The sequence below is a fragment of the Cajanus cajan genome, chromosome 4 (assembly GCF_000230855.2).
Source record: "Cajanus cajan strain Asha chromosome 4, NIPB_CcT2T_4, whole genome shotgun sequence".
Taxonomy (NCBI): Eukaryota; Viridiplantae; Streptophyta; class Magnoliopsida; order Fabales; family Fabaceae; genus Cajanus; species Cajanus cajan.
The window spans coordinates 68,220,828-68,233,215 of record NC_138520.1 but is presented as its reverse complement, the minus strand read 5'-3'; the positions used below and the strand labels follow the sequence as shown (position 1 = coordinate 68,233,215).

Below are 12,388 nucleotides of genomic sequence, written 5' to 3'. Positions count from 1 at the left end.
CATGTATCTATGTATTATGCAATATTGCATTACTAAAATGTCTTTTTGTCCTAGAATATATGCATGTGTATTGTGTCTAGTCTCCACAACGTTCAGGCACATATAAAATAAGTGAAATGTTTTGTTCACCTCCCTTTAATTTACATTCTCTTGTATTTCATTCATGTAAAATACAATTTTGTTTTATGTCTCGTGTTAAACACTCTTTTATTTATAATTTTCTTTCTCATTATTTAATAAAATAAAAATTTAAATATCTTTTTTATTCTTATAGTTTTATTAATTTTACTTTTTAGTTTTTATAATTAAAAATAATTCATTTTAATATATATATATATATATATATATATATTCTTCTTCTTTTTTTCTTTTACTCCTTGAAGAAAAAAAACAAAAGAGTTATTCTCAAATAAATCGTGTCTTTGTCTCGCGGATGCAAAATCCATCTTCGGACACACAGCAACACTCGCTCCTTCAAACTCCATGGTTATGCCTTCTTCAATTCCCACATGCTACCATGTTTTTCAACCTCCTACACTAAACATTGCCACCAAAATCAAAAACGACACCATTATTTTTCGACCAGTTAAGTCCACACTCTCTTTCTCTGCCCCCAAGCCTTCACCCATCAAGCACACAACAACAAATGACCTCAATTTCGAGGACACAACTACCCGGTTACGAATAAAACGCCTTGTCCACAGGATCACCACCTTATCCTCCTCCAACTCCAAACCCCAGATCCTACAAACCCTAGAGAAAGACCCCGAATTTCAAACCATATCCGATTTCAACCACCTTCTCATGGCCCTAGTCATTGCACAAGAGCCTGACATTTGTCTCGAAATCTTCACAAAGCTACCATCTTTTCAACTCATGCCAGATTGTTGCACTCACTCCATCATGATAAGGTGCCACTGTGAGAGAAACGACACGGATGAAGCCAAGAGGGAATTTGACGCTGCTCTGGAAAAAGGTTTTCAACCAGATGCTGCAACACTCACTGTTCTCATAAACTCCCTTTGCAAAAGGGGGAGGGTGAATAAGGCAAGGGAAGTTTTTGAGGTGATGACAAGAGAGGGTTATAATTACAAGGGGAGTGTTCAGGCACAGAACTGCTTGCTTAAGGGTTTGTCCTATGTGGGGAAGGTGGATGAAGCGCTTGAGATGTTGATGGGTATGAAGGGAACCTCATTGGAGCCTGATGTTTATTCTTACACTGCTGTGATGGATGGGTTGTGCAAAGTGGGTAGGTCAGATGAGGCAATGGAGTTGCTCCATGAGGCTGTTGGAGCGGGGGTGGTGCCCAATGTGGTCACTTTCAACACCTTGTTTCAAGGGTACTCTAGGGAGGGGAGGCCTATGGAGGGTTTTGATGTTTTGAGGCTGATGGAGGAGCATGGGTGTGTTCCTGATTGTGTTAGTTACAACACATTGTTGCATGGGTTGTTGAAATGGAATGAAGTTGTGGCAGCCCTTGGGGTGTATAGGGAAATGGTGGGGCTTGGATTGGAGGTGGATGTGAGGATGATGGGGACTTTGGTGAGGAGGTTGTGTAAGAGGTCTTGGAGGGAAAAGGGTCTTCTTGAAGATGCAGGTGAGGTGTTTGAGAAAATGAAAGAGAGGGGTTCAGTGGTTGATCAGGGGACACTTAAGGTGATGGTGCAGGCATTGTGTTGGGGGAAGAGGTTTGATCAGGCTTTGGCAAATTTGAATGAGATGGTTAGATTGGGGTATTTTCCTGAGGCGGTTACCTTTGATAAAGTGATTCAGGGACTTTGTGCTGGAGGAAGAGTGGATGATGCAGTGTCAGCTTTGGTCCTTTTGCATGCAAGTGGAGGGATTTCCAAGAGAGTTTCTTATGATATGGTGATCAAGGAACTTGAGGAGGAGGGTAGATTGTTTTGTGCTTCTAATTTGTTTGGTGCTGCACTGAAGCTAGGTGTTGTTCCCAACCGGGAACCTAAGCTAAATGTTATGAAGAGAGAGGAACTGCAAGCTCACCTAAGGGAGTTAGGGAGTTAGTTGGATGCTGACTTGGAAATTTAGTTTCAATTGACTGCCAAGTGGTGGATGGGAAATTTCATGTGGAGGGTAGAAAGGTGTGGCAATGGGAAGAAAGGAAGTATGTCATGATATGAGTATGGGGGGCGCAAAGCTAGGAAGCTTAGTTCAATACCCTGTTAAGATGCAATTATGTGACTGATCTTCACCATAAAATGAAGAAAATTCAATGATGTGGTTTTTTTATCCGGAATGTGGTAAGAGAAGTGCAATTTCTGCTCTCAGTGGAAGATGAAGTGAAGATGCAGTAGTATTAGTGTTGTGCATAGATTTACGCGAGTTTGGAGTGGCTGGTTCATCTTCTTTGATGGTATGACAAAACTATGGGGAGCTCGACCCACGGTGTTTCCGTTTGATTATAAGACAAAAGCTAAATACAAATACACCTCAGCTGATTATTCATTCTTCTTTAGCTTATATCATTTTAAACCAATAAAAGAAACTATATACCATACCAATAAATTCTTAACTACTTTCAATAATAAAAAGTAAAAAATAAAAAATAAAAACACTATACATATTTATTTGATTCTCTTCTCTACATCGCATGGAAAAATGGAACAGAAGGTAATAATAATGGCTGGCTTCTCGATAAGTATTTTATGCATCGCAATCATGCGGAAGAACTGCGAGATCTTCAGTTTCGCAACTAAATTACAACACACTTTTAATTCAATGTTATAAAACGCAGCCAAATTGCTAAGATTAACGAACATAATACATCTCCAATGGTAAATTATTTCCTAAAAAATAAAAGAACAAAATAAATGAGAATCCTCGGGATTTCAACTACAAAATTTGATGCGAAATCTTAAGCACGGCTCATGTACTGCCCAGTTCTTGAATCAACTAATATTTGATCACCGACATTTACAAAGAGTGGGACATTGACAACAGCGCCAGTGTCAAGAGTGGCTGGCTTTGTTCCACCTGTCAATCGAATTTTGTTATCAGATATTTAGTAAGTTCTACAAGGGAATGTAAGAAAGTAAGGAGGAAACCAAGCAGTAAAAGCCATAATGGAAGCACATAAATTTGTTCCCTTTGACAAGTGATAACAGACGCGGTAAACAAGCCTATCCTGTTTTTTGAAAATTCAGTACGTCATAGCTTTAATATGACTAACAATACAACTCAATTAAGCTCTTTTTTTTTAATTGGTTTCCTTCTGATGCCAAATTGTGAAAAATACATTAAGAGAAATCTTAGTAATGAATTCATCCCTGGACAGATTGAGAAAGACCATGACGAGAATCTTCGTCTAGCTTATGGGAGATGATATTATCATTTTTATTGTAACAGAGTTTTCTTGGCTACCAAGATGGTTAGCATTTACAATGTTTGCAATATGAATTTGATCAAAATATAAGTTTGCAGTTTAAACAAAATGGCATCACCTTGGGCTGTGTCACCCTTGACGCCTGGATCCACATCAACAACAGTAAGCTTAACTGTGATAGGGAGTTCAACATCAATAACCTGAAAAAATATCAAGAGAAAAATTGTTAAACAAGATCAATAGAAGTAACTGCACGTATCCTATTGATTTATAAATGCCATACTGTCAATCAGAAAATGCCCCTCTAGTGGGAGTTTATCTCTGAAGTGAAAAAACAAGGGTGTATGATGTATCTACTCTTAAATTACAGTGGGTTAAGATCACAATGTACTTTAAATTAAATGAAGGATGCACATGAGAATTAGAAACCACCAACTATTACAAGAACACACCTTGGACTGATGAATGTGTGAAGTAACAATTGAGTAGTCCTTCTTACCATTAAAGCTGATACCACTACATAAATTTAAATATATCTGAATAAAAAAAAGTATGGAATCTGCAATACATTTTAGATTAGTTTTATCCCTTAGCAACTATGCATCAACACTTTCCTCCCTTAGGACAGCAAAATTAAACAGAAATTAAATATTTACCTCTTAATTATGAATATTAAGATTATATTATTCAAGTTTTCAAGAACCAGGCAGCTTCTTGTCCTATAACTTTTATCATTATTGGTCTAGAAAAATAAAGGTTTGAGTGAGTGAAAGACAATATATCATGAGATGAAAAGGTTACTTTTCCATTCCATAACAGCAAATTGCAGTCCATTCCCTCTTTTAGCCACTTTGTTCTGTCTCCAATTTCTGATTCACCAAGACGAAACTCCTCATATGTACTCTGATAAAAATAAAATACAGCAAATTAAAGATAGAGACTATGACAAAATTCATTACATTATTCATAAGTTAACTAATTGCTAGCAATAAAAGCAAAAGAGCTATCGGAAAAGAGAGTCTAAGCCTAATTGGGATTTTCCTATAAATCTTGACCATAGTCAGAGCAGAAAAAATGTGCATATCTATAATTTGTTATATTATATAAATATGGATTCCAGATAATACCAAGTCCATGAAGACAAATTGAGAACCATCTTTATATGTGAACTGCTTTGTTTCCTTGAATACATCTGCTTCATCAATCTGTCAAAAGGAAAAGAAATAGATGAAATGGCCAAAGATAAACCCAGAAATCCAAATTTTTAGAAACTACCTATCAGTTAGCCTCAGAAAGGTAACAAAAACAAGCATAAGTCTTACAATATGGACTTCACACTTGACCTCACAAAACTAATTTTGTAAGGTGAATACTACTTAAATTTTATAAAACATTACATCAGTCACAGGGACGGAGCCAGGATTTCAATACTGGGGGTGCCATATAGGGGGTGCCATATAGTAATATATATATGAGTTTATATTAAAAATATGAGTTTATATTAAAAATAGGGGGTGCCATATAGTAATATATATGTATATAAAAAAAAATTAAAATTGTTGAGGGGGCCGTGGCACCCGTAGGTCCCCCCTTGGCTCCGTCCTTGTCAGTCATGTCTTTAGTTAGTCAACATGAAATCTCAGTCCTTATCTCAGTCCCCTAATAGTCGATGTCCCAGTGGCTACACCCTACTAGTGTGTTTGATTGCCCATCAAAAGAGAATGATGCACGTCATATCAAAGCTAATATAACTAGCTTTTGCAATAGGTACATTCGGGGTGAGTATCCAAACACACACTCACTCAACCTTTTCTTAGACACTGACAACCAACTCTATAGGCTGCAATTCAGGCTGACTAGGGGTGACAACTATACTGTAAGCCGCAGTTAAGGCAGCTAGAGACCACAATTAAGGCAGTTTTACAAGAATGTGAGTTTGGGCCTAAATGTCTGAAGATAAGTTTTTCTAAAAGCATTTTAAGATAGAGAAATAAAAAAGAAAGATTAAAATAAGTTTTTCATAAGCTAATTTAATTTTCTATCCTAGAAGTGCTTTTGGGAAAGTTTAGCCAATTAGACCGTAACTCAAGCTCCCCAACAATAAGCTTATCTCCCTCAACCCCTAGCCCCAAAAGAAACTATACCCAATTACTCTTCTACTGAATCTCAAAATCAAATTAAATGCAATGATTAAACATAGGCCTTGCAACATGAGTGTGCATTACCGAGCTTCCAGCTCTAAATGTCTTCTCCACCGTGTTGCCCGTGATATAATTCTTCAGTTTGGTCCTCACAAACGCCGCGCCCTTTCCAGGCTTAACGTGAAGAAACTCTGAAACGTGCAACGCAAGCCAATTCAATAAGAAGCGTCACATCCCAAAACGAAAACCACAATTCACACGCGCGGTAAAAGAAATACCTAAGACGCGCCAAGGAGCGCCATCGACTTCGAGGCTGGAACCCACCTTGATGTCGTTGCTGGACAAGGCGCAAATCCCTGAAAAAAAAAGAAAAGAAAAGAGAGAGGCGCACGTTAGCGAGGAGAAGAGGGAAAGGGTTGCAAGAGAAAGCGAAACGAAGTGACTCACTGAGAAATGGGGGTTTAGAAGAAAGGGTTCGCATTGGGAGAAGAGAGGGGAAGGAGAAAGAGGAGGAAGAGGAAGCGGTGAAAGTGGACATCGAAGAACGAAAAGAGGAGAGGTTAAGCTTGAAGGTTGCAGTTCCCGCTACCATTGTTGCACTCAACTGCGAGTCTTTCTTTCTTCTTACAAACAAGATAAGAGAGCTTCTTCTGTTCCCACCTGAAAAAGCCAAATTCAGGTGTTCTGAAACAAATAAAAATATATACGATTTATTGTGTTTTTTTTTTTCAAAAAAAAAATAATTAAAAAAAACCAAGATTTTCGTTTTTCTGTAGTGAAAAAAAAATTAGTATTTTTTTTTTGTTATATATACTGGAACGTGCCACAAAATTTGAACAATTAATCTCAGAAAGTCTGGAGTTAATCTCTAATTTACACTATTCATGTATGGATTTTATTTTTCCAATTTTATTGCATTTCAAATTTTAGTTTGTCAAATGTTATAAAATTTTAATAATTCCAAAAATTAATTACAAAATTTGATTAATTTAAAGACTTGAAATATTTCTAGTTGTTATAATATATTTATTTTATAATTTTGACCTCTATAAAAAAAATTTATCATGTTTTGTTTCTATAATTTTTTTTTTTACAATTTTAGTATATATGATTATTCATTAATGGCATGACGATTATATACTTATTTCTGTCCTAATTATAAGTAATATGAGATAAGTTATTAAGAATAAAAAAAATAATTAATATAATTATTTTAATTAATTTTATTATAAATTTAAATTTTATTTTAAATACATTCTTTAATTTAAGTGATTGTTATATTTCATATTAGTCATGGTGAATGCATAAAATCTATCTATGATTAATAACTTTAAAAACTAAAGATTGTTATTTACAACTAGAAGTAATATTATATAAATTTAATATTTTAATAAATGAGAACTAACATCAATATTTTTGGATATAAGAGAAACATAAATTAAAGGTTAACAATTTAAAAAAATAATATCAAGACTAAAATCATAAAATTAAATTTTATAGTACCAAAACTAATAAAAATATTGTAAGAACTAAAATATAAAAAATAGATATATTGTAATAACCATAAACTAATTTAAGCTTAATTTAAAATTCATAATTTTAGATATATAGTTATATAATTAAAATTGCTTGATAAATAAGATAGGAAAATCAAATATTATCTTATTAAAAATAAAAGTTAAATACCTACATAATATCAAATATAAAACATATAAGCAATCACTAGGGTTAGCCTAGTGGTTAGGGGTGTGCAAAAAATCTAAATCGATCCGAACCGATCCATAATTGATCCGATCCATATTGAAAAATTTGATCCATTTTGAAAAAAAATCCAAATTGAACCACTTTATAAAATCGGTTCAGTTATCCGATCCATTTTTACAAAGTGGATCGGTTCGGTTCGGTTTGGTTTTCTCAAAAAACCGATCCATATATGAGTAAAAAAGTGGATAACTGCACCGCACCAAACCGATCCAATTTCAAAAAAACCGATCCATATTTTTAAAAAACCAAACCGATCCACTTTATAAAAAATGGATCGGTTAACCAATCCACTTTTATAAAACGGTTCGGTTCGGTTTGGATTGATTTTTTTGAAAAAATCGATCCATAGACACCCCTACTAGTTGTTGGGTGGGGAAAGGTTGGGGTAGTTAAAAATATGGGGACCTAGGTTCAATCCTCATTACGATCATCTTTGTAATATTTCCTATCTTTATAAAAAAAATAAATACAAAACATATAAATAGTTCAAATACTAATTATGAGAAGTTTTATACCGCTTATATGGTATTTCAAACATTAGTCTAGTCCATAATTATGTTGAGATTAAGAATGAATTGAAATAGTTTAGAAGTCTTATTAATTAAACCATGCCTACAATCAATCAATATACAACATATTTAAGAAACAAAATAATGTAATTGCCATAAAATAATGTAAGACTAAATGCATATACACTTACCAAACAATGATAAAAGTCACTCAAATTAGACTTTGTTGTGCCAAAAGAAGTTGCACACGAGGATCTCCTTTATCTAGAGGTATGGGTAAGGATGGAAAATGTTGTGAAACCAATGCATGAGTAGTCATCCATGCATTGTGATAGATTTGTTGCTAGCAATCCTTTCATGGCATCACCAATGATAAGATCCTCATAGTTAAGTCACTTATGTTCAAGATTTTTAGAAGATGGCACATGAGCAATAACCACACGAGAGTGACCATGTCTAAATTGTCATTACACCTTCTTCAATAGATGAGCATGCAATGAAGAGACACACATAATGTAGCCTGAGAACAAAGAGATGTCCTTAAAAAGGCTTTTATTTTTTGTGGTTTGCATTTGGCATCCTGGAGAAATTGTTTGTAACAGATATAACGTTGTGTGAAGAAGAAAGATCACGTCTCCTACACCTCTAACAGAACATGTGCCCACCAACATGAATAATTGAACTAAGACATGTAAAAAGAGAAACATAATTCAAGAAGATAAAATATAAACTTTGGTACCTATATAGAAGAGTCATGTAGCCTCCTAGTTGAGAAGAGTCATGTATGTAGCCTCCTAGTTGACACATAATGCAAACTAGATGCCTAAATTTAAAAAGAATAAAAAAAATATTTAAAACTGTACCTGTCGAAAGGATACACCAGTAGTCTTCTCGTAGTCTGAGGGCCGAACGAGTACTCTGATCGAATATTTCGGTGAAGGGGTTGGTACCTGCAAAAGGCACTCCAACGCTCAAGTCAGGACAAGCACGAATATTTAGGGTAATTAATGAACAGTGACGTTACCTCGTGACATGAGCTATTTATACTGACATTTATGGGCCCGGATTCCCATGGGCCCTGCGACAGGATTACCAGATTAGGTAATACGCCTCTAATCGGCTTATTGGTGTGATTAACTCTTAATCCTTGATTAGGGGGAGTCCTTAACTCTTTATTAGTGGGAATCTGGATCTATGGATCATCTGGTAGCTATTCGGCCACCTGGTTCGGCCATTCGGGTGTCGATTGGGTGTCGGCTATCAGGTGGCCGAGTGGCCGAGCCAGGTGGCCGAATAACCTTGCTAGTACACTTGCCCCCTAGCCTTGTGGAAGGGAGACCTTTTGCAAAGGTATAGATGTGAGGTTAAGTGATGGGGTGGTCGAAAGGTTGGGACGATCTCTAGCGTTGGATCTTGAAGATTAGGCAGTTACACTTTTTGAATTTTTGAATTTTTCCCGCCTTTTTTCCTCTGCTATATATAGCGATGAGTGGTGGGGTCTTTCACGCATATCGCTCTCAGCCGAATCGGGTTGCCCGAGCAAGTTTGAAGATTGAATTGCGCGCGCCGAGTGACCATTGTGAATTCGTATTGTTGGTAAGTCTGCTTCTATGGCTACTTCATGTGAAAGCTCTTCGGCTAGTGAGGTTCGGTCGTCAACATCCGAGGGGTCATCATCCAGTGATTCGGGGCATTCGCCGAATGAAGATGGACGATCTACCAAGAGCATAAGCGCATCCGAAGAGGCCTCGACCAGCGGAAGTGAGGGGGTGCCGATTAGGACTAGGCGTGTCTCAAATCGGCAAAGATATGGGCCTTCCGAAGTGCCGGAGTATGAATGGGTGAACGGAGAGGTGACTTCATATTACTCGCGTTACCGAGATACCACAATGATTACCAACCTACTGGAGTACACGAAATGTTTACGTTTTGACGCGAAAGAGGAGCAGTACCCAATCGGGGTTCGAGCGTGCCGAAACAACGTTTTCCACGATCCCGACATGGTCTGCTTAGACAAGCAAGCCGAGAGGATGGCGTCTTTCTATATGTATGACTGCCTTTTGAGAGACTTGAAAGTGACACTGCCATTTGATGAGTTTACGATGGGAGTTCTTCGGGTTTTGAATGTGGCGCCAACCCAACTTCATCCGAATAGCTGGGCCCAGCTTCATCCGAATAGTTGGGCCCAACTTCATCCGAATAGCTGGGCCCAGCTTCAGGGGTTCAAACATTTATGCCGATGTGTAAATATTAGGCCCTCTCCCTTGCTTTTTCTTTACTTTTATTCGTCTCGACCGTCGGACTTGGCGAAGTGGGTATCTCTTAACCGCGTGGGGACTCGACAACTTTTGGATAACTTTACTTCGTCCTATAAGAACTTCAAGGCTGGGTTCTTCCGAGTGACCATTCGACCGAACGGACAACGTTTCTTCTTTGGTGTTGACGACAGGAGTTTGTTTCCGTTGTACTGGACACGTGCCCCTCGGCCATACGATGACGTGCCGGACGAGCTTCTCACAGCCGAAGAGCAACAAAACGTCCAATTTTTGCTTCAACTTCCTCGACGTTTGCCGATGAGGTCGGTGATTAACTTGGTCGATTCATCCCGATGGATTATGATTTGATAGGTGAATGACTTTCTAGTTTCGGCCTTAAGCTAAATTCATATTGATGTTCACTTGGTTATTCATGCAGGAATCATGGTGAAGAGTGGTGCGAATGAGTTCAACATCCGTGACCTCCTTGCCAGTCGGGTGCAACAGGTGAAGGCTTCCGGGGTTATGGGTAGTTCATCCGTTGCTCCATCTCCTCGGCCTGAACAGGATAATCGGAGTCCTCCTTCGCCGACTCGCAAGCATAAGAAGGGGAAGAAAGGAAAGGGGGCGGCCGAGGGGAGCCACAAAAGGAAGAATGTTGAGGAGAGGCCCGAAAAGACAAAGAAGTCAAAACATACTGTGACTTCATCAGGGGGAACGGTGATTTGTGTACCCCCTAGGCTAATGTCTCAGAATTTTTGGAGTGAGGGTGTGTCGTCCGACTCACTGGTTCGTCCGGAAGCTATTTCGGAGCAGGGACGAGAGTTTTTGAGCAAGGCCGATGCGGTGTCCAAATGGAAGTACTATTGCGAGTTGCAGTCTCGTTCGCTGGCGTTGATTCAGAAACTTGCCATGGGGCCTCTCGGTGAGTTAATGCAACTGCGGCAAAGACTCGAAGAGGCCGATAAGGCAACAACCGAAGCCATGACAACTGCCGAGGAAGCTCTAGCTAGGAACCGCCAGCTTGCCGCCGAACTAGATGTGCAAAGGCGCAACAATGACACACTTCGGCTGGACCTTCAAAAGGCAATAAACGAAGAGAATCGTCGAGCAGAAGAGGCCCGGGCCAAACTGGATAGGGTCAAAGAGGAGGCGAAAGAGCACATTGTGGCGCAGCATGAGGCCGGATTTCGCCACGCTCTTCGGCAAGCAAAGTACTTCGGTCGTTTTCGCGAGGACTTTGAGTTCGACATGACCAAAGACTTTTACCAAGGGTCTTTCATGTCGTTTGCCGAAATGCCTGCGGGAGCTCTTCCGGATAGTGATGAATCGGATGATGCTCCTGAGGGAGAAGAGACTCAAGGTGCCTCGGATGATGAAGCCGAGGATGATCATGAAGGGCCGACCCACGAGCAAGAGGACGAGCCAGAAACTCAAAAGGATGCCCTCACTCACCTTGATGAATGATAGCCTTTATGTATATTTCGTAGAATTTGAATAGTGTAGGGTTTAATAGGCCGATAGAGCCTTTTTTGTATCTTTTTCTTTGAGTAATGAAAAGTAATTTTTTGTTTGCATTCCGTAACCATGTTGCGTATTTTCGAGTTGTTGAATCCAGAGTTTACGTAAACCCTTTAAGTTGAATACAATCGTCTTAATAAGAACCAAGCTGAAGTTGTTTTCTTTTATTAAAACCGAACAAGGTCCTGTGAAATAAGTTAAAGTAGAAGACCGAATGGACTCATTCGGAATTATTTGTCCTTTGAAACAAGGTCGAATGGACCTACACAGACTTGATTGCTGCTTGAATTAAAGTTGAAGGAATTCCTTCGGAATTGAGTGCTTTGGAATCAAAGCCGAATAGGTTCGTTCGGAATTGAGAACCGAGAGAGTTCCTTCGGATTTTATTATATTTGAGTCAAGTTCGAATGTGTTCGTTCAGACTTGAAAACCGAGAGAGTTCCTTCGGATTTGATTGTACTTGATTCCCCACAGGGCAAACGGCCAAGGTGAATTGATGTTGTGCAGTTGTTCGGCTGATGCATGTATCAAATTGCCATGTTTTTGGCACTGGACACATTTTTTGACGAATTCCATGCAATCGGTCTTGAGTGTGGGCCAGTAATAGCCAGCCCGAAGCACCTTAGCAGCTAAAGTTCGCCCTCCGGTGTGAGAATCACAAATTCCTTCATGAACTTCCCTCAATACATAATTGGCATGTTCGGGGTCAAGGCATTTGAGCAGGGGAGATGAAAAGCCTCTTCGATAAAGTTCCCCCCCCCCACAACCGAGTACCTTGCAGCTTGAGTTCGAAGCTTTTTAGCAGCCGGGGGACATGTAGGTTCAACGCCTTCCGTAATGAAGCGGGTGATATCG

The 12,388-nt window shown here is 38.7% G+C and overlaps 2 protein-coding genes across 2 annotated transcripts; one reads left to right on the top strand and one right to left on the bottom strand.

Annotated features, from left to right (window-relative positions):
- The first annotated feature begins 377 nt into the window (after positions 1 to 377).
- Positions 378 to 2,466, top strand: LOC109816753 (uncharacterized). The gene has a single exon (XM_020381855.3). The coding sequence runs from the start codon at positions 484 to 486 to the stop codon at positions 2,023 to 2,025; it is 1,542 nt and encodes a 513-aa protein (XP_020237444.1). The 5' UTR covers positions 378 to 483; the 3' UTR covers positions 2,026 to 2,466.
- A 166-nt stretch (positions 2,467 to 2,632) lies between these two features.
- Positions 2,633 to 6,155, bottom strand: LOC109816752 (elongation factor P (EF-P) family protein). The gene is made up of 7 exons (XM_020381854.3): positions 5,932 to 6,155; positions 5,763 to 5,840; positions 5,569 to 5,675; positions 4,471 to 4,548; positions 4,145 to 4,246; positions 3,462 to 3,543; positions 2,633 to 2,994 (listed from the first exon to the last, which is right to left on the bottom strand). The coding sequence occupies exons 1-7, from the start codon at positions 6,074 to 6,076 to the stop codon at positions 2,876 to 2,878; spliced, it is 711 nt and encodes a 236-aa protein (XP_020237443.1). The 5' UTR covers positions 6,077 to 6,155; the 3' UTR covers positions 2,633 to 2,875.
- Positions 6,156 to 12,388: the final 6,233 nt, after the last annotated feature.

Excerpts from the sequence above, each read along its gene's own strand:
- LOC109816752 (XM_020381854.3), bottom strand. The coding sequence starts at position 6,076 with ATGGTAGCGGGAACTGCAACCTTCAAGCTTAACCTCTCCTCTTTTCGT. Across the intron at positions 5,841-5,931 it reads TTCTAAACCCCCATTTCTCA|GGATTTGCGCCTTGTCCAGC; the intron begins GTGAGTCACTTC and ends TTTTTTTTTCAG. Across the intron at positions 5,676-5,762 it reads CGCTCCTTGGCGCGTCTTAG|AGTTTCTTCACGTTAAGCCT; the intron begins GTATTTCTTTTA and ends TGCACGTTTCAG.
- LOC109816753 (XM_020381855.3), top strand. The coding sequence starts at position 484 with ATGGTTATGCCTTCTTCAATTCCCACATGCTACCATGTTTTTCAACCT.